General features: G+C 37.7%; 1 protein-coding gene across 2 annotated transcripts in view; it reads right to left on the bottom strand.

The window, feature by feature from the left end:
- BAZ1A (bromodomain adjacent to zinc finger domain 1A) overlaps nt 1-25,455 on the bottom strand; it is a 65,199-nt gene that overhangs the window by 26,722 nt on the left and 13,022 nt on the right. For both annotated transcript variants that reach the window (XM_037393549.1, XM_037393548.1), the window contains exons 4-12: nt 17,981-18,124; nt 11,776-11,874; nt 10,491-10,578; nt 8,615-8,749; nt 7,846-7,948; nt 5,034-5,200; nt 4,142-4,237; nt 2,170-2,308; nt 1,584-1,730 (exon numbers count right to left, since the gene is read on the bottom strand). In XM_037393549.1, coding sequence (XP_037249446.1) covers nt 1,584-1,730; nt 2,170-2,308; nt 4,142-4,237; nt 5,034-5,200; nt 7,846-7,948; nt 8,615-8,749; nt 10,491-10,578; nt 11,776-11,874; nt 17,981-18,124 — 1,118 coding nt within the window. The remainder of the gene's footprint in view (nt 1-1,583; nt 1,731-2,169; nt 2,309-4,141; nt 4,238-5,033; nt 5,201-7,845; nt 7,949-8,614; nt 8,750-10,490; nt 10,579-11,775; nt 11,875-17,980; nt 18,125-25,455) is intronic.

The following is a 25,455-nucleotide window of genomic DNA, read 5'->3' on the forward strand; positions in this document are numbered from 1 at the left end:
GCATGATAACTGACATTTAAAAACTGTCACCTGGACATTACAAAAATTCACCTCTGTACCTCCCCTCTTGCTGCAATCTGTATAACACTGTTTGAGAAAGAACTTGACACAGAAAAATCTCACACCCATGGTGTTTTCTGTTGCAGGAACACTGCCTGTACAGAATTCAAGTGAGCAAATGTGCTGACTACTACTAGTTTGGTTAGTCAGGATTACAAAGCTGAGATCACATAATTATTTCATGGGAATGAAGATGTCTAAACAAGAGTGACAAGAAACTGAAGTCGCAAGGCAAGTAAAAGATAATAGATGAAGTGCCTTTCCCACAGCTCTGCTAAACCAGAAATGAAATGGCAGGGTTTTTTGCAGTTGCCAGCCCCACATCGTCAAATTAAAATGTGAAAGTTTATTACCTTTTTTCTGACCAGTACTATGAATAATAAAGAATCTAATCAACTTTTCTATGATTACCTGATAATGGAGTCCTTGCGCACATTGCCGAAGCAATGCTCTCAGTAGTTAATAAGATACAGCTTAATGGCTAATTTCAACAGTGATTAAAATACAGTCTAAATTTGTTAACACAGTATCAAATCTGTAACTTTATTCAGTTAACAAAAGCAGCCTCTATTGCTGAAGATAACACACATGTTTATATAAAAGACATTTTATAGATTGGACATTAACCTTAATCATAAGTATAGGCACAGTCTTCAAGGAAGGATTTAACGGAACCTTCCTACACCTCACACATGGTGGTCTTAAGGGGGCACCACAGGATTCATAGATTCATTTGACCTCAAACAGGGAGTGCTCTTAAGTTCCTATCTACCTCTAATGAAATAAAGACTAGCAGGAAGAGTCAAAGCTTCTCCTTTAACTAGTTAGCAAGTTTGGCAGTCCACAAACGCAGGACCACGTAAGTTTGGAACAAAGCTGGCACCTCCTTCTGATCAGTGGTTAGCGTGTACCAAATGCCTTTGAAAACATGGGCAACTTCAGCCTTAGAGTGAAGACCAAAAGCAGAGTGACTTTGAGATCCTTTACTGGAAAAAGAGACATTGTAGTATCTAGGAGCTGTGGATGCATACTTCCAAGTCTTCAAGGACAATGAATACCGAGTTCTCTGTTACAGCTATGCTGGGGAGTTTTAGTTTTTCATCTTGTTAGGTCCAGAATTCTTTTTTTACAGCTACAGTTAAAGACCTTCGAGAAGACTTAAGAAAATGCCTTTTCCTGACCCTCAGGAGAAACATCTAACCATGCTGAAGGAAGAGGAGGAAGGTGAAGACAAGTTTCCCCTTGCCTCCAAAACATAAGCAGTGCTGTTAAAAGCTTATTATGCTTCGCTGGATACAATTGTAGTAAGAATGAGCTTGCTTTTTCTCCATTTCCCCCAGATCCCACCCTGTCTGCTCAGTTTAAAGCTTTAATTTCAGATAAAAGAGAAAAAGCAAGTCCATTTACATACAATATCCACACATAATAAGACAAGGTTAAACAAAGGAATGCCATAAATCATGCAGTTTAAAGTTAATTCCAGTGGAATTTCAGTTTTTCAGCAGTAAAATTAAGGATCTGACCTTTGGTCTCAGCATCAGCTATTTGATCTTTGGCCACTTCCTCTTCCTCTTCGGCCATTGCCTGAAAGATGGCAGTCAGGAAGAAAAACAGCAATTCACACAGTGGGCCTTCAGTGTCATTTCCTACAAGAGCTTCCTCTAAAACTTCTGTGAATAAAGTTTAAGAAGCGTCACTTTTGCCGCAAAGCTGGAAAACGATTATGTACTGAAGAATGAAAACATTTTTTTTCCCTTCAGGTATTATAATCAAGTTACTTTTCCATAATTTACTGCAAATATTCCTAAGGTGATTGTATCAGAGAGAGTGCTGACAAAAGAACGTTATTTACTATATAACTGCAACAGTGAAGTACAAGTAGACATTTTAACAAACAGATTAACAGCTTCTACATTGAAATTAATTTTGATTTTATAAACACTGCAGGAGTTGACTAAGAAAACTGGATTTATATGCACTTGTAAGCACTGACATATTAAAGCTTCACAGAAAATTTTGTAACACTGGTACTTGGGTGCACTTAAGATGTTTGGTAGGACAAGGGACATCACAAAATTGAGGCCCCTTGCCACATAAATGACAACTTGCCTAAAGTCACTCCTTCAGGAAATTCATCTTGAAGATCAAAAAGTTCTCCAAAAGCATATAAAAACTCCAAAACCATCAGAGCATCACCAAAGATCTCAGGAGGAAGTCTTGTCTTCACTGGCATTGGAACAGGAAGTTCCTGCAATACAAATGGGACAACTTAACACTGTATTTGGTCTCTACAGAGTACACAAGTGATTAAAACCAAACAGTCTGTGATTCTAAGGAGTACATCTATTTGGTTTCTTTACATTTTACTGAAAATAGTTCTGCAAGACACGATCAGTTCTCATGGTAGTAACTGCAGCAGTACTAACTTTAAAAATGGAAAAGCACACAACTTGGACATGTCTTTTTAGGTAAGAGTTTATTTATGTTCATGAAGTTGAATGATTTTGTATCTTTGTTCCACCAATTGTCAGGATTTTTCCTTTAAACCTGTATTATTTCACAAGAGCTTTGAATTTAAGCTGGAACTGTCCAGACAAGCAAAAATAAACATATTTTTTAAAAGTTACTCATTATTGCTTGCTAAGACAAGCAAACAAAACCCCAACACATTCACACACACCCATCTAATATTAGGATATGCAAGATCATGTCTAATGAGTGAGCGCTCAGGTATTTGGTTTTTTGCATTGGTAAGGCAGTTATGATAGCTGTAAGACATGTTACGGGGAGCTGATCTAACTATGTAACAAGACCACTTAACAGAGACACCACCTCCAAATCACAGATGACACTATCTAACACTGAGTTTGACTTTCAAATTAGTATCTTGATGTAACTCTTCAATATTTGCTTTCATTTCATGTTTCATAGCGGAGTCAAACAATTTTGAGAAAGATGGCTCCTTACCGCAAAGGCAGTAGTTCAAACACATTAACAAGAATGCCAAATATTATGCTTTCAGAAGAAAAGAGTAAGTTATTTCATGCATTTCCTCTAAAGGCATCTTTTAAAAAGCAGTCCTCACCTAAACTCGTCTTTATTCATATTCTTGGTAATTTTCACTGTAGTGATGATACCACTTCCCCCTCCCCTTTTTCTTTTCCAGCTGAAACACAGCAGCACTGTTTTGCTTAGCTTCCTCTTGTTTTGACAATGCTCTTCCCTTTCTTGAGTTTCTTCCCTCTTTCTATACACAGCTAAGTTCTCACTCCTATCTTCAATGGCCTATACAGCTCTCCTTGCAAATACATTCAATTCTCATATTCCTCCCAACCAGTGCTATCATTTCAATTCATTTAACGCTCTCCTCTATTCGTGCTTGTCCTCTTTGAGTCTGTCATGTTTCAGTGTACCTCAAATAAACCCACATCCTTGTGTTTCTGACAATTTTGCCTTCTTTCACTATCCCCTGCCAAAATCAATCATAATAAGGTGTACATAAGTGTATAACACTAGACAATCTTCCATTATGTACAGCCACATTATATTGCTGTTCAGAATATTTACGTTCTTTGGGAGGTAAACTCCAGTTAATTTCTGTAGGTTTCCAGGATCATCCAGGAAGATAGATGCTCATTAAGCAAGGATACTGCTAGAGTTTAAATCAAAAGAATGCCAAAGGGAGTAAGCAGCTAATGTCCGTTCTACCTTTTGCAGCCAAAAATTTGGTTTCCTCAGTACTCAGATCTTTTAAGTAACTCAGGTTTATTCTAGGTGAGCTCATCTTGCATATTTAACAGAAAATTCAGGCATACTCAATACCCTCTATTCAGTGAGGCCTGTGCTTTAAAAAGACATCTGTTCCACATTAAGACTGCGAACAGCCTGTGAAGTTTTTCTAGAGAGTGAAAAAATGCAGATGCAGATGTTCCTATTAGCATCACCACTGGGAAGTATTATATGACTGCAGGCGATCACAACCCCTAGCATTTAGATCAGATCTAGATCTGTCTCTGCGTTAGGGAACCTAGCTTGGCGACCCTGTAAACTAAGAGCATGAACAGTCCAAATTCAACCATACCTTAAGGTCATCACATTCCATGTCTTCTCTAGGTTTACTCCACTGTTTAAGGTATTCCACATATTTTCTTTTTTCTTCACGCAGCTTCTCTCTTTCCTGAAAAAGGGTGTGACAATTGTATATAAGATATGGTCAGATCACCCTGTTCTATTTTCTAGAACTGCACCACTTCCTATTTCAATCACACTGAAAAATAAGACATACTTATTAGAATGAAATAATCTTGTACAAAACAAAAATTACTAGATGATATTGGCAACATTGTTTAGAAGTAAACTGTGGTGATACTTTGTTGGATTAGACACTTTTTTCTGTTTGTTTTGGTGGTTTTTTTAAATGGAAGTCGCCAAGGAAAAAAAATATCTAAAAATAAGAGTATTTATGAAGGTAGCCACAAAAGATGATCATCAAAACAGATAGTGGATGTGGATGTGCTAAAATACACTGGAATAAAATCAAAGTGACAAAAAGTTATTTAGCAATTTCCATCCAAAGAGAAGCCACGAGGAAACCCAGAACCATTTAACATGCTGTGAATCTGATGCAGTACACCGTCTTTAACACTTCAGTAGAAGACAACTATCGAATCAAATACTGTCATGCATTTTTGGGAAAAAGAAACAAACAAAAAAACCCAAAAACCCCCAAACCCACCACATTACCTCAGAAGTAAGTTCAAAGTGAACTTTTTGTGAACTAAAATTATAATATAGAGAACGTTATCCAGAAATACAATTCCATAATCATACCCTGTAACTAACTACCTATTCTTCTAAAGTACATTTCTATGAATGAAAACAGTTAATGGAAAATAACTTGAAGCAGACAGCAACTAAGGAACAAGTAAACTAGAAAGCCATTTATACGAAACCCTATACTGCAAATGCATTACTTTTTCCTTTTCTATCTTGAGTCTCTCTTTCTCTTCTTTCTTCTTCATTCTTTCTTCTTCCACAATCTTCTTTAATTCTTCTCTCTTTTTTTCCTTATCTTCTTTCTCCTTTTTCTTGGCTTCTATAGCATTTGCCTTCTCTCGTTTTAATTTAGCCTTTTCAAAAGCTACAAAGGAAAAAACAAACAAAACTAAGTCATTTTAAATAAAATTATTTTTTTGTGAAAGAAAACTGTGCTAAATAGACTGATCTTTTTATAATTACCATATGAAAAAGATATTGTTATGAAGACTGAATTGCTTCTATGCCAATCAGAAATTCAATCACTTGAAAGTTCTTTAGAGTATCAGAATTTTAAGCCTAAGTATTATACATGTTTTATTAGGTTGTCATCACTGTAATAAAGTCAGATTTCTCTGTTTTTATGAGTATACAGATGTTTATTACTTGTTTATTGGCTTCTATCAAGTGACATACAAAGATGAGAACTGCTTCCAACCACATATAATTACAGCAACAGATTTAATAATGACTGCTTAATAAAAGCATGTCACAACTAGGTGTGGCATATAATCATGAAATATTTGTAGAAGTAAAAGCCTTTAAATAAGTGATCTTTAAATATTTAATTATTACTGAATTACAGAAAAGTCAATACATTGGAAACCTACTTAGTATTTCATTGGGTTTTGTGCAAGTTTTACTTCTGTTACAGTTTAAGCTGAACTTTAATTGATAATAAATGTTATTGCCTGAGGAGTTCCAGATTTCTTTGTAGTTGTCTGCAGAGAAACAGCAGGATACAGAGTTCCAGTTTCTGTGGACAGACAATGTCTGCCAACCCACACACAGGCTAACAAATAGAAGGGGGTCGGGGGCTTACCATTTCAATTGAATAAACAAGAAAGCTAGAATCACAACTGCAGAAAATGAAAAAAAGATCCTTACTTTTATTACCAAGTGAATAGCACTCAAAGATTTTGATTACGTTTTCCTATAAAATTCAGAAAATGGGCTAGATTGCTTTTACAGATAGCTACTACACATATCAGCAATGCCTCTCACCCAGCAAACAAAAGCAGTGAAGCTGATCTCCAGTATTCTACATACCGAGAAAGTTGATTTTTCAAGGTACTTGGTATTTTGCTACCTTTTCACATCATTAGTAAAGTACTATTGCAGGTCTTCATAAGAGATTTTCCAAAAGTCAGTAATTGACAATCTAAACAAACGTTATTTACAGGTAAAATTCATACTGGATTACATTAATTAGTATATTTGAGAGTATAATTTTAAGTGTCATATGGATGGGATCATACTTTTCAAACAACTAGTATAACATGTTGCTGGTATTAAATTAAAGAACTGCATCTTTAAAAAAGTTTATCATCATGGGCAAACACTGGGCCACAAACAAGCACACAGAACAAGTGTGACATCACCGTATTTTTTTATTGTTACTCTTACTTATTTGATGCATTCACCATCATTTTGTCCCCTCAACAGAAAGAACAGAAAGCATTTACAAACTCTGAATATCAACACGTTGTGACAGCTTTTTAATGAGGTGGCAGAAAATATAAACACATTTGGATCTCCGTGTCACACAGCTTATCTCAAGGCTGATTGTTCTTCCATTGTTTGTAACTGTATGTTTCAAGGGCATTGGGTTTTGGGGAGCAATAAGATAACACAAAGATAGAATTAAGCCATAATGTGTTTTAACTAGCCTTCTAAAGGCTGTAGTTAACACCACACAAGAAAGGAAGCTGATCAACATCAAAGCTTCTGTTGCCTTGTTCTGCGCCATAATTTCCAGCACATAAATAAATGCTAGTTGTGCAGAAAAGTGGACACAAGAGTTCAATGGAGCCTGTTAAACTCCAGTGTCCCCATGTCCTAGGAGGAAAAGGTTCTTAGCAGCCTCAGACAACTTTGCAGTTATTTAAGCACATGTTGGACTAGGTAATTTCCAGATGTCCCTGCCATCCCCAAACATTCTACGATAATAGAAATGAGGTAGAAACCAAAAGTTCACTGAAATGTTCCCACAGATGAAAGCCTTTCCTTATCAGTGCTTACAACCCTTGTCTGAGCTTTGCCTCCTCAAAAGAAGCAACAGCATACCTAGTTAAACCCATACAAAAGGCATGTGGGTTGCCTTACTTCATTTGAAATCAAGTTTAAATAGATCAGAAACAGGTCAAAACTAAGCCAAAATAATTCAATCAATCAAAAATAAAGACCTCTTAAGTAATTTGTTCTCTTTTAATTAGAAAAATTTGTTAAACATACTGTAAGTAATCTTGCAGAACATTTAGATGTACCCTAAATATCTACACACAGATATCTTCAGAAAGACCCAAGATTTCCTTAGGGATTATTACCAGTTTAGAAAGCATTGCAGTTCTCTTAAGTTTTGAGGTAGTTTTTCCATTTACAGATTTCTATCATACAATAGATTGATTTGTGTTAAATGTTTGTTCTGATATACCTTCAGCTGGTAAAATTTAAATATAACCCTACACTCCAAACTTCTGCAAAAATGTATTTTGATTTTATTTATCCAAGAGAAATCAACACAGCTGGACTGCAAGCTTCCTATATTTTTTCTTATTTTAAACTGGGGAAATAAAGAGAAAACAACCGTTCTAACCACTGAAAGGAGCACTTTGCAGTACAGCGGTGGCAGGGCACTCTTATTACATTTTCCCTTTGAAAGGTACAACCCCAAAAATACTCTAATTATGGCCTGCACTCAGACCTGCAAAAACTGGTTCTACTAGTCAACAGGACTAAACTTCAACTTACCCATAGCCTGCATATCTTCTTTTTGCTTCTGGAACCTTGTCTTTTCCTTTGCTACTTTACTTTTGCTTCCTTGGGTATTTTGTTTAGTAGTAACATCATCCTCCTGATACACAATTTGGAGACGGAGGGGAAAAAAGAAAAGAAAAAAAAAAGAACATAATATCTATGATGAAATGACCAGCAATAGATGGTCCCAATTTTTCAACTGTTCCCTAAAACAATAATAAAAACAGGCTATAAGGGTTTCCCACAAACATAGTAATTACTCAGAGATCCTGCCTAATATTTTTGAGCAGTGGTGTGGTGTAGAAAAAACAAACCTTTTTCTTCCAGTTTTCTTTTTAAATGAAGTAGTTTAGAGCACTAAGCTTTGCTGTGTTTAAATAGAGGCAAATGATATAACTGTATCTGAGGGCAAGTGACGTAATTATATCTAAGAGCACAGATCAAAAAGTTTTTCAGCAAGTTATTTATTAATCATTCCCAGAAGGGACAAGCATGCCTTCACAACACAATAAAAAGCTAGTTTCTTGGTGGGATCACAGAAATAAGATAGATAAAAATAGGAAGATAACATATCAAGTATGGTCCCTTTTACCAGCTTAATTGCTGTTAGATTGCTTTATAGTTATGTAATATACCCCAATTCATCCTTAAGGAAAAAAAAAAAAGCACATCAACTATGTGTTCCAACTGTTCTGAAAGTTCAGTGAAAACAGAAGACTACACTGATGTGCCTTTATCTGAAATTAGAAATGTTATTACTTACAAGACTAGTAGATGCCCTCTTTGGAGGTCTCCCTCGCCGCCTGCTTGCAGGACTGAAGATAAACGTGGGTGGCTCATCAGGAAAGAAGTAGGAGAAATTTTGTTCTGCTAGATTATATTTTGCAATTGATGTTGCCTTAGTAAGAAAGATGAAAACAGATATTCATTGTGAAATTCTTATCTCTTCATAAATATAAGCTAATTAATCATTAATTCACAAAAGACAATAAAAGTAAGTACATCCACAACTGGTTGGCTTAGGAGAACTCTGAAATACTCTAAGTCACACATCTGAAAATAGAATTTGGTCTCATTTGGCAAGATTTTATTTCTTTAGATGCCTTTTAGCAAACACAGCTGGACACAGTCTTCCTAGCAAGTTGGTGAAATGTGCTGAGAAGGACTTTTGGCAGAAAGTCAGTCAGAAAATTAATTTACTGAAGAATCATATAATTCTCTATCATATTTAAACACTTTTGGAAGAGGAGAAAATTTGTGACTTTTCTCATTCTGAATTGTCAAAGTTTCTTTGCAAGTTGACTCTCTCAGTCTGGTGACTTAAGGAAGCCTGCCCTACCAGGTGATACAGGTGAGGATGCAAAGGAGACACCCCAAACAGGACATATTCACACAACCACTGAAATGCAGGCAATCAGCAAGGGAACAAGGAGACACTCCACAAAAAGTCCAAAGAGACAATGACAATGCACGCATATACAGACTGTAACAATCTTCCTGAGGTACCAGGACGCATTGCTAATAAATCACTGGACCCATGTGTCACGCATCACATCAAGGGTATGATTGCTAACAAGCCCAAGGAAGGAGGTGGTTTATCCCTTTCAGCTCTATTTTCTTCTATTTCTTTAAAAGAGACAAACTTGAAAGTTACGAACTTATTGAGATATTAGTTGTCTTTGTCATTTTCCACAACTTCCAGAGACCAGACTGTCCTCTCTCAGAGCCTTTACACAGCTGTACCAGGATTCCCCTTACACACAAAATATAATAAACAAGTACACTACTTTCTGAAAACAAGATGAAGATAAGCAGGATTTCAGGGTCAAGACTGCAACAGGCAGTGGAAGAGTCAAGGATTTCCTGCAGCACAGCAAGGCAGGGGAAATTGCTGCCCACTTGGTCAGTGTGGGAAAAGCTGCTCAATTCCTTCAGCACAAGGAAACAGAAATTCTCAGTTATCCTGCACAGATTAAGATGTGAACTTTAGTCTGAACTTGTACGAAGTATCACCATATCTTTCCACATAAGATGAAAAAAAAAAAAAAAATACATATTCAACATCTACGGCCTCATCAAAAGCCCATTCTAGCCACATGAACTCTTCAGTACCTCTGTTCCACTTACGAACAGGATACTGAATTCAATCTACAGTAAAATATTTTCCAGCTAAAAGCATTACAACTGAATAATATTAACTTACTGTACCAAAACAAAATAGTTTGTCTTTGAAATACCAGCTACACACCTTCAAGAATGAAAACAACTCGCATTAGACTAAGCAATTATTAAAACACAGTATATTTTTAACATTTTTCTAGGTAAAAGCTCCCATTTTTGTTTTGGGGACTTCTGTAAACTGGTAGCTAAAGGGAAATTCAGTGAATTTAATTCTGCTTCATGTACAGAAAAACTACCATTTTGTTTACAAATTAACAAAATCTTATTTTTACAAGAAAAAGTTGCAGTATTCATCATTTTGTTTTGGAAAAGTCGAATACTAACTCAATATACTATACTTACAAAAAGCTAATCTTCAAGTAGTTTAAAAGAAGCTCTGAGCAGCTAGTAAAGAGCAGCAAAAAAAAGACTGAGTAGGGTCAGTAATTCTATCCCACAAATTATTCCTTCTTATTTACCTTAGTTTTAATGACTCCATCATGTGGTTCACAGTGTTGTTTCAGAAAAAGTTTAAGTCTATCACGAGAAAAGAGATGTTTCCTCCGGCTGTATCAGGAAAGAAAGGTAGCATTATCAACTAACATATTTAATAATTAAGTACAGCTGACAATATGTGCAAGAACACATGTAACAGATCATATGATTCGACCATTTTCTCAGTTGTAAGTTACACCCTTACTACTGTAATGAGCAGCTGTTCTTTGCAATCTCAATTCAATTAGAAGTTTCCTTATGAACAAGAAACCCCAACGGTCGTTTTATGCACCTGTATTTTTTGTGTTGAAGATCCTGGTATGCCCTCTTCTATACACACACAAACTCCACAACCTATTCATCCTCACTAAATCCTCCAAACGTTCCTTTCTATCACAGTAGCTTTTAAAATCCCCGAACAAAACTGAAATCTGATTGTTTCAGAGAAGGGTAAAAACAAACAAGCAAACAAGGACAGCAGGAAAGCAGCATTCATGTCTCTAAATGGGGAGGTAAGGCACTGAACAAGCGAGAGGGGTGAATTCACACACTGCTTGGTCAGGCTGCAGCACTCCTCGCTGCAGGACAGTGGGCTCTAAATGCTTCCTGGCATCCCAGGGAACCTGCACCACTTCATGGGAAGAAGAAAATGACTAAGAGTAGTTAATGAAAAATCTAATCTCCATTCATGCTGGAACTAAATGACTTGAAATCACTGAAGGGTTGTGTTTTTCTCCCCAAAGTATCCAGTTTAAGAAGTTTTGATGCAAAATCTACTCTAAAAAAAAAGTTTTAACTAAATTCAAGACAAAGTTACATTATTTAAGAAGCAAAAATTCTTTGCAGCTTTCCATTTTAAAGCAGTCAAGCAGTTTGACTGCCAATGTCTGCTCCAACTTTTCAAACCAGCAATGCTACCACAGAGAGGGAGCACTCACAATGCCAATAGTTCATTAATATTATAGAATAGGGTTCCCAAACTTTTTTTCCACCTACTCCATCAGTCACAGCAGTAGGCACAGGTATCAGAAGCAACAGCAGGTCTCACCTGCATGCCAATGAAAGCAGAGACTTGTAAGGAGTTATCTGTGTTAACAGTAGTAAGGCTTGGAACCCTCGCTACAGAAAGCCTGCCGCATACAGCATCTTGCTCCAGTGCCTCTCATTAGTAGTTCTGCTATTTTAAAATGTCATTTTACATCAAAAACATCTTACAGTGACTCACACAGTTATGAAGTACAATTTTACCTTTCATATACACATTTTTACCTTAGTTGAGATGCTTTAACGATAACGGTCTCATACAGTTCTTTAACAGGTTGGACTTTGTATTTGAACAAAGAAGGATCAATTATGGCTTTCTTCTCCCTGAAAATTTTTTTAAAATTTAAGAGTTAACTGCATTCACAAAACAGTCTTATACTGTACATGCTTAATGTATTTATAGGCATACACAATGGACCTCTTGAAAATATCCAGCCATACTTAATACAGGCTGTAACTTCCATTGGACCAAAGAGAACCCATTAACTTCTGCCAAATCTTCTGCCACTAGATTTAAATCTGCATCAAAGCTAATTCCAAGGGATCAGGGCTGTTGGTTTTATTAGCAGGGAGATGGGAGATGAGAAGGGAAGGAAGAACAAAGAGGGAGACAAGTACGATACATCTCTCTCCCTCAGAAAAACATCACCTTAATACTCAGTACTAGTGATGGCAACAGGAAGGCAGGAAAAAAGGAGAAAATATGATGAGGATGGAGTAAAAAAGTTAAATAGAATGAATAAAAATAGTAGCCACAGAGCTACAGATCACATCTCAAAATGAATAAAAGACAGGCAGAATATCTTTCAACTATCAGTTTAGAAAGAGCATCTTCACCAACAACATTCTTAAAATAACAGGAATCGTAAGGCAATGCACCTACACTTTAAAATAAATGCTTATCGAGTTACCTGGGTTCTTCCCTCCCAAAGTGTACTTTCCTTTTACAGCTATCAGCTACAGAGAACTAGATTATTTTTTTCCCCCCCACAGCAAATATTTCTTCCATTTTAACATAGCAGTAACTGTTTTCTTACACCTTTTCCTAGGAGAACAACCACCCAGGTCTGGTGTGCTACCAAAACTCCTTTAAAAAACAAAAGAGAGGCTTTCTGCTACAGACAATATACTTTAAATAGTGTGGTGTATTTTTGGACAGGGTTCATGAACAGAGTTAAACTACCAACACTTTCTTTAAATAATGTTGCATTTTGCTATTAAACAACAGAACTTCTCCTAGAGTGGTAATTTGTAATCAAAAGCTATATTGCTTTATCAGAAAAAAATTCAACCGTCGTCTTGTTTCATCAGTAGGGGAAGATGAAAAAGTTATGAGTGAACTAGGAGATTTAGAGCTATGTATTTCATCATCATTGTCAGTCGTTCTGGCATTTACATGATGCTTGAAGGTGGAGTCCGAGACAGAACAAAGTAAATCAATACACCACTTGTTATTCTTTGCTCCTATGAAAAACACACACAAGATGTAGTGACTGTACTTTGCAAGGTTGCTGACTGTGAAATTTGCTCCGGTTCTTATTTTTTCCTACTAACTCTGTGAAATAGAAGTCCATAAGAAATGCACCGTTCAGATGTCCGATAATACATACATTAACAAATACAAGTGAAGCGTAAAAGAAACAGTACTTATCCACAGTTAGTGTCATTTTAGATGAGAATAATTCCTGAAGAAAAATAGTTTACAATGATTAATAGTTTACAATTACCTACAACGTAGTTAAAGAAATGAAGGGACAGAAAAGAAGATTTAGACTTGGAAACAGCAACACAGCTACTGGACTTACAGATATGCACTATGATATATATATATACTTTCTGCATTGTATGATGCTATCCAAGTTAAAGTATCAAGCTGAGTCACTCAGACTAATTAAAAAAAATGTGACTAGCTGGGTGGGGTTCTTTTTATTACATTAGCAAAACAGAGAAACTTGATAAAGGAATTCATATACCCACTGGAAAGACTTTAACATCTCTGCCTACAATTTTAAGTTTGTTAAAAGAAGCTTTGTGTTTTGGTCATACCATGACTTGGTCTTCCATGTTCATCTTCAGTCTCGGGGTAGGAAAGCTAAAGTAATAAAGGTTGTCACTAGGAATTTCTGCACTGTATCAAATCAGACTTGTTCCCTCACCATACACCTCTGTGTTTCCAGCCCTTTAGTCTAACAAGCTGAAGAAGGTCACAGATAGCTTATTTATATGTTCTGAATAGATTCTAAGCTCCAATACTGTCTGTAATTAAAAGCAGGGCCCAAAGAATAATCAAATGATCCACTCCTCTGTCATTAACCTTTACTTTTCAGTTTGAGTAAACCTTTCTCTCACCTTCACTGGAGCACATGTAATAGCCCCAACCTAATTTCCAAACATACGAAGTTTCTTCTGTTTAAGATACTCACTGGAAACTCAGAAACCAAGTTAATATATTACTGAAATCTTCCCCTATAAATCCAAATTTAAATTAAAAATTTTGCTTAGTGCAGAAAAGGAAGAAAAAGGTCATTTGGTACACATAGAAGGCTTGAAAAATTATATCATTATCTAGTTGCTTTGGCATAAAAGTAGTAAATTTTTATGTTTCACTTTATAAAGCATTATATAAAACACAGAAGAGTTAGCAAAGGTTAGACCCATTGTGCAGCAGAGATCTCCTACAGCAAGCCTTCACAGGACAGCCCTAACGGAACCCCAGATCCAGAGGAAAGAATATAAAATACCTTGTAACAGATGAAAACTGGAACTGACTCACCCATATTGTACTGCTTGCTACTGCACTCAGGTAAACGTGCCTAGCACCTGACGGAGTCTTGCATTTTTTTGAACGACGTTATTCTGAACCATCAACAGACACTACTTCCATGAGCCCTTCAATTACTTCAAGATGGTGACCACATGACCTGGATATAAATTTCTGCTTACAGTCCTGCTGTGTTATATTCAGACAACAAGGTCTTCAGGTAGCTTTACCGAAAAACTTCTGAGATCGTGTCCTTTTGAGTTACCTTGTCCAGGATACAACTATCTAGTCTGAGTCTTGCTGGAACTACTTATATCTTGTGGGACTAATAGAACTAGAAAAATCTCACAAAAAATACCGAGGGTAAGAGGATCAGGAATGCATCTAAAATGAATGCTGTACCGCTTTTCAAGAAAAGAGACGGTGGCTTCTTCTTCTCTTTGACTAAATTTGGCAATGAAAAAAGCTCCCTTGAAGAATACTAGCCAAGTAACACAATCACTTCTGGCCTCATGCTCCAGTGCAAGCCTTACTCAGAGGTCACCTGTCGGTATATTGACCCTGATAGAAAAGCTGGCCTCTTCACACCTTTGAAGGTGGCCACTGACAAGCTACTCTATACTAAACAATTAAAACTGCCCATTTGGAGCCGCAAATGTTTTCTGCAATCTAGAACTTCAACAGGGAAACACAGCAACCTCAAGACTGTTGACAGCATACTGGTTATACTGCTGTAGGGACAAGACAATGGCACTTTGCAACAAAATCCTGACTTTGAGCCTTTTGATGAAGATTTTAGGCTGCCTTTGATCCGGGACTTTGGTCTTTCCTTACAATACAAAGTAGACTAAGACCTACCATCATTGTTATTACCTTCAGGGGACGGAGGGATGAGAGGGGAAGAAAGAAGAGAACAAAAGAGAAGAATTAAAGATGAGGAAAGATTTGTTCTACTGAACATACAGTATAGCTTTAAGGACAAGCTATGACCACACTTTCTGACATATCCTGTTCATAATTTCTTCTCCAACTACAGGCAGAAAATTAGGTTGAAGATAGCAAAAAATATGGATGGTAAGGTATTACTGGCATTGTTTCCAAAAGCTTTATTAGCTCTGCTTGCATCCCAAAATTTGCAGAAACAATCAATCCTTCCCCAAAATAAAGATGATACTTCACACTGAATAAGCACCCAAATTTACTGCCACAAACCAGCCAACAAGCCAAAAAAAATTTTTCTAGCATTGATAGTTCACATTACACATAGCCCTGGCAGAAGGAATGCCATTAATTAAGTTGCAGCTAATATTGTATATATTTGGCAGTAGAAGCCCCTCAATCTTCAATCTGCTGCTGAGTGCTAGTGCAAATGCAAGAGTTCAACCTTATCCCTAAGTCTAGCACACTGCTGTTCTATGATGACCACTATCCTCCAGTACCAGAGGGTCCCAGGGCATAGCATCAACAATTTAAGATCTCAGAAGATTGCTACCTTTTACGTTGTAACCCAGGCCTTATACAAGGCAGCCTGTTTTTCTGAGGGAGTGCAGGAGCAAGAGTGTGCTGGCCTCCTTCTCCCTGTACCACCTCAGCTTTTACTGCAGAATACAATAAAAAAGGTCAGCAGGAACACTTGTACAGAACGCGTGGCTATTTCTGCCTCACACAGACAGGAGTAGGGTCAGAGAAAGGTTGGGATCTCTAATGACATCTATTTTCAGTTAAGATTCTCTAGCCTTACAGATTCTTTAGGAAAAATATTTGCAGATGGCCCATCAATCTGTGCTGTGCTCCCCTCCCCCTCTCTCACAAGCACACTGAGCATCTGCTGTACCATTGTTTAACGGCACTACAGCTTTGCACAAAGGCTGGGTCTCAAAACCTGGAGATTTGTGTGCAGACGGAGGCAGAACTGCAGTTCTGTGCATATCAACTTGACATTGGTCCCAAGGTGAATAACATCCATACTCTCCACATTCAAGTTTCTCCATAAACAACAAAATATAGTCCCTGAAGGATTAGGGCTGCAAAACAATGTCATTCGGTTCAGTGGGGTTTCTTATTGTTATGAGTAAGGCTATAAAGAATCTTAGATGCCAAAATACAAAAAAATGATAAAAATGCTCTACTTTCAGATAGGTTTTACAGGTACCGCAAGTAATACTTTCCAAGTTTGCATATACCCAGAATACATCCAGAAACTAACCAAAATGGTATTACACTCTTGCACTTCCTATAAAAAGACTGACTTGAAACTTTCAGTAAGCATTTTAAAGCTGTAAGAGGTTTGCAATTCAAGCATAAGTTTTAGTTAGGTATGCTCTAGAACAGTGCTTCAAAAATTTTTATATTCTCACAAGATCTCTCTTAAGAGAAAGAAATTATTTTCCCTCCCTTCTCTGCATTGTCAAAATAAGTAATCAGCTGGGAAAAAACACAGACTGGGAGTGTAAGATTCAGTCTTACTACCAGCTCTGCATACATGGAAGTGACAGCAACATAAAAGGATCAATCCCACAGTCAAGCTTTGTGCATACTTGCATAATTCCAGGAATAACCTCCTTTCAAATGCCATATGCCTCATCGTACACAGAAAATGCGTTTGTTTTCTCAAAGATGTAGGAACTCTCCATGAAAAACTTGGACGTTGCCTTCAAAAGACAGCAGAGAACTGTAGAAATTATTTATCCCCTGTTCTTTTCTTAGCCAAGTGAGGAGCTCCACCCTAGTTATTGAAGGCATGTCAGCACATGGGAGATCTCATGAAGCAGTCAATGAGAATAACTTCTGCATCCACGTGACATCTCCAACTCAGTAACAGTTCACATAAAGCCTGTATGTTGCTAGATACAAGATTCAGGCCATCTTCAAAACCTTTTCTTCCATCAGCATTGTGCTTGTGAAGCACAGAAATCTGTCTTCTCATTATACTGCTAGGATAAGCTGCATATATAAGCTCAGTTACTGGTTGGTAAAGGGATATTCCAAATTAAATACCACAATTATAGCCAAGAAGCTCTCTTATTCAAGATTATTAAGCTACTCCAGCCTATAGACAGTTCCTTAAGACCAAGACACACACATTTCACCGCACCTAAAACCATAATCAAATCCATAAAATACAATGCTATGTATTTATATGGACACACGGCACAATGAGAAAGCTTTGTATATTTTTATATTTTGGACACAAACGCATTATGTGTCTAGAACGACTTTTCAGAGAGTTCCTGTAAGAGCTTGTCCTCTTATAAAACATTCTCAACTCAGAGTCCCATGATGGAAGTAATACATCATGCTAAGTAGTACCAGACTGTAGAAATGCAGAATATGGCTGCCTTTTCCAAGCTATAGCAGCACAGGTTCTGCAGCAGAGAGAGGACTAATGACAGGCATACCTGCTCTTCCACCATCTCTCAACAGAAACACTGTCATTCCAAACAGATTAACAATGATTATTCTGTAGGTACTCCATTTCTCATAACACACAGTTCTCTGGTGGTTTACACATAGCATAACTGGCACCTGTGAATATTCAGCTTGTCACCTTCAGCTGGCTGAACACTCACAATCCATACAAATCATTTGTTTCGGTCAGACCCTGCCATGTCTGCTTTAGTTTCATTTCCACTCAGCCCAAATGCTTTATACTGTAAAAGTATCATTTACCCATTTTGTGCAGAGCTATTGTGCGTTTCTGAGTCGTCACTGTCACTGATGACAATTGTGTCTCCGTCAGCACCGCTACCATGGCCGTTTGCCATTCCGTTGTGATGCGCTGGAGCTATGACTTCCAAAATCTTACATGGCAACCTGAAAAAAACACAGACATTTATTATAGTCAAAGTCTTTCACTAGCGCCTGGAGTCTAAAGTTGTAGCTGATGTTATTTTAAGAATACATCTATAACTGAACATTGTATTGCCTACTAAATAAGTAAATACCTAAGCACATTGCGCTGAAATAGAAGGTAAAATACTAATTTCATGAGTTCTATCTAATAAACAAACAAATTAATCTGCTTACGCAGCTACCAGCTTCACTACTAAGGACTCTATTCACTACATTCACTAAATGAACTCACTGGTAGAATTATTTGTGGTTGTCAATTTTTTTTCTCATTTCCCACTTAAGTAAACTAATAAGTTAAAGTAATATATTAAGTTAACTAGATACCAAACCCTTTACATTTGACAGCAGTCTAGGAAAAGCAAAAAAAATTTCAGATCCAAAAGTATTTTTACTTATAAGAGATCATCTTCTACTGCCGTCAATGACCTAAATAAACAAGGCTGAAATGATCATTATGCATCTAATCTTAATAATGGCCCATTTATCTGCTGACACGTATTAACGCTCCATCTGGCATGCACACAATTGACAAAACAAGTCTATCCCTGTGCCATCCTGAATGCTAGTTATAAAAGGCAGAATTAACTACATATTAAAAAGTATAATTAATCAACACTTCATGCTGGGTAACTGTATTGTAGCTGGTTCTTAACCACTTTCACCCCTTTCTGGAATTCCGTGGTTCATATTTTTTAGTTTGATCTCCTAAAGCCTTGTCTGCTTCATGAAAATTAACTATTGCAGTCAATGGATGCTGTCACATACTACCATTAAAAGCTCAAAGGGTCAGGGGAGAAAGAACACATAATAATTCTCTCCTCTGGACACCAAATGCTGTCACTTGAAAGGAATAAATTGGAGAATACATGAAGCACAGGACTTGTATTAGTGTGGCATCACACCTAAGAGAAAAACAAACAAACAATCCCCAACAAATCTATTCTGCCATGCAGTCAGCTCCGTATTATTTTGTATGAAGGGGAGGCTGTGATGTTCCAAATATTGGAAAACCAAGATACTGTAACGACAGCTTTTCTCTTAGGACAAATTCTAAGTGTTCTTCTATCTGAACTGAACATTGGCAAAAAAGAAACAATATCAAAATATCTCTCACACACTGCTTTCTGCAAGCAGACAGTACTATCCAAAACTTGCACACACTGAGGAGGGGGGGGGGTGTGTGTAGTAAAAAACTAGGGCGCACAGGAAGAAAAGTTGAGAACAAAATATCCTAGGCCATATTCACTTGTGAATTTAGCTAGGACCAGTAACCCAGTTAGTGCCCATAGCTGTCCTCTGCAAGTCTCTCTCCAACAGGAACAGCGCTCTAGGATGCTCCAACAGGATATGTTATTTGAAAACAAAAAAAAAAAAGGAAAATTTAAAAAAACCCCAAAAACTTATTAACATCCTTATATATTCCTAAAGAAAACAATATGACTAATGCTTAATTGTCCACAGGGACACCAGCTGCCTGCATGCAGAGGCAGCCTGAGTCCGATGGACTCACTGACTGCAGGCAAGCTGCCATTCCAGTGCAGCCAGCCCTCGTTCCCAAAGCTGGCTGGTCTGGAGCAGGAAGACACATTTTCCTGGCCAGTGGAGCCCAAGCTAATTAACTGTGCAAACCTAAACAGACCCCATGTAAAGAACCAAGAGCACCCAAGTATGTAATGGCGACAGAGCCTAATGGCTGTTCATAAACTAAGTCCAAGACCAACAAGGCTTATTAAGGTCTGGCCCAGCACCAGACTCCAGCTGAGTCCTAAGATACTGTCATTACAGTATCTTCATTTTCCAGTATTCAGAACATCACAGCCTCCCCTTCATACTAAATAATACGGAGCTGACTGCATGGCAAAATGTGTGTGATTAGGCTGTTTAAATCCAACAAAGATCACCTGCTAAGACAGGCTTCTTAGTATACCAATTCTTGTTTCAGATTATGAAATATATTTCCTAGCAAGTTCAAATCAATTTAAAAAAACACTTTAAAATTAATTTCTAACGGAAAATAATCAAAAGCACCAATGATTAGGGCTACTGACACTTGTTTACCAAGGATTTATCTGCTATTTGCAGACCACTAGAGGGAGCACATACACACTGTATTTGTAATCGCAGTGAGACGGCCACACAACGCCTGCACCGCAACCTACACCACCCAACGCCCTGAAAAAACAGACCAACACACACACACGAATCAATCTGCCTGGACAAAAGGATTCGGATATTTAGTTACCGAGTATTTTTCCAACATTTAATTTACCTGTTTATCCATCAGACAGCCCTGTAATTAACGGGGTATCGCATCTGCTGTAAGAACAGGCATTATGTATTCTACACACTCAATTCAGTAAGTAGTAAAATCCCCAATACAGCTGCCTGGGGTTTGTTTTCCCTTTTTAGAATAACTAACGGAATAAGCTATCACAGAAAGCAAGTGATTCTCCATCCTCCATTTCTTCATTCAAATCATTACCAGAAATCTTTGGGGAAGTAATCAAATGAAACACGCACTACCTGGCTCAATAAAAGCATAATCCAATGAAATGCAATAATTACTGACTGACAGGAGATTAAAAGCAATGCAACCATTCCTTCTGGCATTAAAAAAAACCAATAATCTACGAATGAAGACCTTTTTTAGCCCCGCTACAGTCAAGTCATGGCTAGTCACAGCCAATTCCCTGGGCTAAGAGAGGCAAAGACTCTGCTTCTAGCACGAATGAAGATCTGCTCTTCTCAGTAACCTCATCATTCCCTGAGTTTCACTTATTACAACTCTTATTTTGTATCATAAGGCAGATATCATAACAGCAGAGGTGAAAGCTGAAGCAAGATACCCAAACGAAGCACACTACTTGAAATACTTTCTAAAAAGGATACCTTGCGCACTCACCATTTCCCATGAAGGAAGAACTGGGGGCACCTCAGTCTAAAAAGACAGCACCAAGGAAGTAAACAAATGTGTATCCTAATATCCCTGTCAGTCAGGAAACACTTTCTTCAAGTAACAACAACAAACTACGGAAAAGCTTACAGCCACACAAAGTGAATCCCAGAAGTATTCGGAAAAGGATCAGACATTGAGAAAGCCATCATGAACTTTTACACAATCGTCCCAGCAACTCTAGCTCTGACACAGACAGCCAAAAGCTAGAACAGTAAACCTACAAGGGGATTACCCTATAACTAACAGTTTTGCGAAACTTTCTGCACAACAGGCTGCTACCAACAACAGGGTACAGGTCCTCTGACCTGTCTCAAGGACGGCCTTTATGCTTAGACCTTTATTTTCTGCAATGCTCAGAAACCAAGCTCTCTGAGGTCTCATATGTTATGTGAAACATTCCAAGAAGTGGTGCATGGCCTGTATGATTAAATAGGGGATGGTTTGAAGAAAGAGAACTACAACACAGGACCCAAAAGTTCTAAACAAAGCCATAGGAGATATTACCAATGTAATTTTTTTAAAATACCAGTGCATATTATCAAATATCTCAAATGAAAAAACCCAACCACTTGAGATCTCCCACTAATTTCCATGAATTTTGAGTAGGGCCTATCAATTGCACCGGTGAAAGAACATAACTGATTCCAGCAATCTAAGGGCAAGAGACACCGACTGGAGACTGTGGCACAGGACATAGTTTCTCCAGAAACCCAATTCCATCAGTCTCTCTCTCTCTAGAAGAATGATTCTAGGCTGTGCTTTCAAAAGCAGCTAAACACACCTATCAGAAAACTTTTAAAGGTCAGCCTGAACCTTGCCACTTCCAGAAGAACAGTAAGGAAGCAGGAGGCTGAAGGTATACAAAAGCAAACTGCACCTGCAGCCTCAGGCTGCTGTTCCATGAGATGCAGAGATGTCTTAACAGTTCAACACCACCAAAGGGGGAAATCTTCCCTCGCCATTCCTCCTTCCAGCCACATACTTGGTGCAGCGCTTGCCTTTTGTAGATCTGGCACTCAGTACTTTTTATATTGATTGCCATTAAATTGAATTCAACTACCTGACACACACACACAAAAAAAAAAAGAAAGAAAAAAAACCCCAGACAAATTAACACAACAAAAGCTGGGTAAGTTCGTGTCACACCAGCTACTTCAGACAGTGCACTGAAGGATCTGGTGACAACTAAAGCATGTGCAAGAGGCAAATACTGGCCACAGACTAAAGCAGAGAAGGAAGGAGAAGTACTAAGACCTCCCTCATTTAGAGTTCCTGAGACACTACAATTTCTTGAGTAGCCCAGTGATTTCAGCAGTTTACCCTTCCTAACTGAAAAGTGACATCTAGGCAAGTGAACACTGGGATACTAGGAAAGTCTGTTACAGGGAAATCACACAACTAACAAGGAAGTTGGAGTGCTGGCGAGTTTGAAGCATGTACCAAGTCTTGCCCAAGACCAGCATGATTCAGGAAAACCCAGAACAAAGGCTAGTACAACTTACTTGCCAAATTTCTCCTTCATTCAGCTCAGCAACTCAAAGGCATGCACACAAACTATTACGAGTTGCATGACAAGCGGGTTATCTCTACCTACCTCTGCTGAAGCAGAACACGATTTGAGGAAGAGAAAGAGAAGCTGCACTCCACTACATGATGGACCAAAACCAGCCATCACAGGATGCCAAGCAGAAACCTCGACCCTGCAATTATTGGCACCTACACTTACATGGAGAAGTTCTTCCCAAACGCTGAGTAGGCCTTTCCATCCAACCAAGGCTGGAGTTACAAGCTGTGAGAGGAGAGACCACTTCTATACTGCCCTTAGATTGAGCATTCTGCACAACAGCTTTTGATCTGGCTGGTGCTAACTACTGTGATAGAAATAATAGTCTGGCACTCTGCTATGTCCTCATTTCAAGTTAAAAAAAAAATATATCCCTTGAAGGCCCAGATGAGTTATAAATGTGCCTCTGTATGCTTTATAATAAACAAGCAAAAAAACATCCCTTGGACACAGAAGGCTGTTTCAAATGCGGCAGTGGAGGACTATTGCAATACTTTGAGGCCAACCTTTAACATAAAGAAAACAATGATCAATGAGTCAGAAGCAAAAGGAAATTTACTTTTTAAAAGACGTGCAAATCAAAGTTTTTCAAATGCCAAAATTAAAAAAGCACATCTTTTCTAACAGTATGTAAAGTTAGTTGAATACAGAAAACCCCAAAAAGAGTAATACAAGAGGCTATAGTAGCATGTACCAAGTACCACCAAAATGCTACAGCCTCATTCTGTTTTGTCAGCTTTTACGAAGTTTTTAAGAAGTAAACGTCAGGTAAAGTGCAGCAACTCATATCCCTGCCCTAACAGTTCTCATACACTTGAAAGTAATCAGCGAGGTATAAGCAAGACAAGATCTGAAGGAATAAATGACATCTTTTACTAAGCTAACTAGTACAATTTAATGTATACACAAAACAAAAGCACACGACAAGGAGACAAAATTTCACATAAGTAATGGCTTCCTAACTACAGCAAGAGCTGCTGGTTTTGAGTTTTAACATCTTCATTTGTCTGTCAAGTTATAGTCCTTTGCTAAGGACAAGAGAACCCTACCTATACAGTAGCTGCATCAGCTGTCTCCTGTGGAATTAAGGACAGCACTAACAGTAACAGCAATATAAGCATAATTTTGATTGCCCAGCCTTCGGTTCATAGTATTTTACTGATTTTTAAAGAAATATATAATTATAAAACAAACCAACTAAAACCTGTACCTTTAAATTTGTGGTTATAAAAGAAGAAAGTTCACACAGAAATGAGAGCTAACAGAGATTGGCAGCATCCAAAAATAGTTGTAACAGCTGTTCAACAATCTATAAGAAAGGAGTTGGAGGTTCTCTCCCAGATTATCATCATCTCATATCATTCCATTAAACAAATACAAATATATTTATTAGTCAACAAATACAAATATATCCCAAAGGACTTCAGGGCAGTGGAAAGCGAATTCCTTAAACATGATTCTTCCAGTCCAGGAGCAGACTGATCCTTAAACAGCAATGCTGGGAGAATGCAAACTGTACTTGCTCTATGAATAGGTAAACTCTCCAGTACTGTCAGCTATGCTATTTCATAAGCACCACACTAACTTCGCTACTGGAATTCAAATACACTTTGTGAAATAAAATAGGAAACTTTCTTTGTATGCAGGAACTTATGCTTAAGCCTTACCACTACAAACAAAAAAAACCAGAACACCACACAACCAAAAAACAACAAAACAAAAAAACCCCACTACACTATAACTTTTTGATTATATAGACATTGGCTCCAGTGCCTCTGCATCCATTCAGCTTTGAAGCCTATATATCAAAGGGGAAAACTGGTGGACTAGAAAATAATTTAAACTCACTGTAACTCGTTAAAATCTAAACATGGAAGACACTTCACCTTTTACCACCCAGTGGTCTTACATTAACTTATCCTAGCGCTCAGAAGACAACTATATAAATAAGCAAGTAACACCCTGTTGTCAGTTTGAATGAAAATGTTGGAAAACTAGCTATAACCTTATCTCTTACAAGGATCATCTTCTGCCATCCTAACTCCATATCAGCTATACATAGTCATGACCAGCAACACACTTCCTGTGCCCCAGTTAAGACTTACAGAGATGAAAACAGTATACAAATCTTTTAATTGGCCTAATGCAGTCGTTAATCCACTACAAACAATCCTAAAGCACTGGGACACCAGCCAAACAATTGGTGAGTTAAAAAAAGATGTTTCACTTACAGACAAGGTTGTTTTGTGATTATTTATGTTTCCTACAACCTGGCAATGGTCAACATCAATATTCAGAGTGGAGAATGGATGTTAACCTATACCTAATGTATGACCAGATGCAGCAATCTTCCTAACAGAGAATTTCATCTACTACTTCTGCAAGTAGGTTCATTTTAGAAACACTATGTTCTCTTAAAGCATTCTGGCATTGCTTGCTCACAGACATTAGGGAAGTATTCTTTTGCAGTGGTGTCATCTAGTGGTCAAATCAAATGAAAAAAGATAATCATTGTTTATATCTGCCATATTCTGTATGATTTCTTCCTTATAAGAAGGTTGCCTTTAAGCAACCTATTTTATTCTGCAGGTTGTTGACTTTTTAATTAGGTTTTGTACCAACTGATTGACAACTGGTTGCCCTCCATCCTCCATGGGGAAGGGGATGCATCATCACACAAGCTATTTTTAAGGGCAGAGGAGGAAGAGCTGAAGAGCTAGTAGAGTTGTCCAACCTAAAATCTCAGATCTCTTCCCTCCTCAAGTCATACTG

Source organism: Falco rusticolus, chromosome 7, assembly GCF_015220075.1.
Source record: "Falco rusticolus isolate bFalRus1 chromosome 7, bFalRus1.pri, whole genome shotgun sequence".
Taxonomy (NCBI): domain Eukaryota; kingdom Metazoa; phylum Chordata; class Aves; order Falconiformes; family Falconidae; genus Falco; species Falco rusticolus.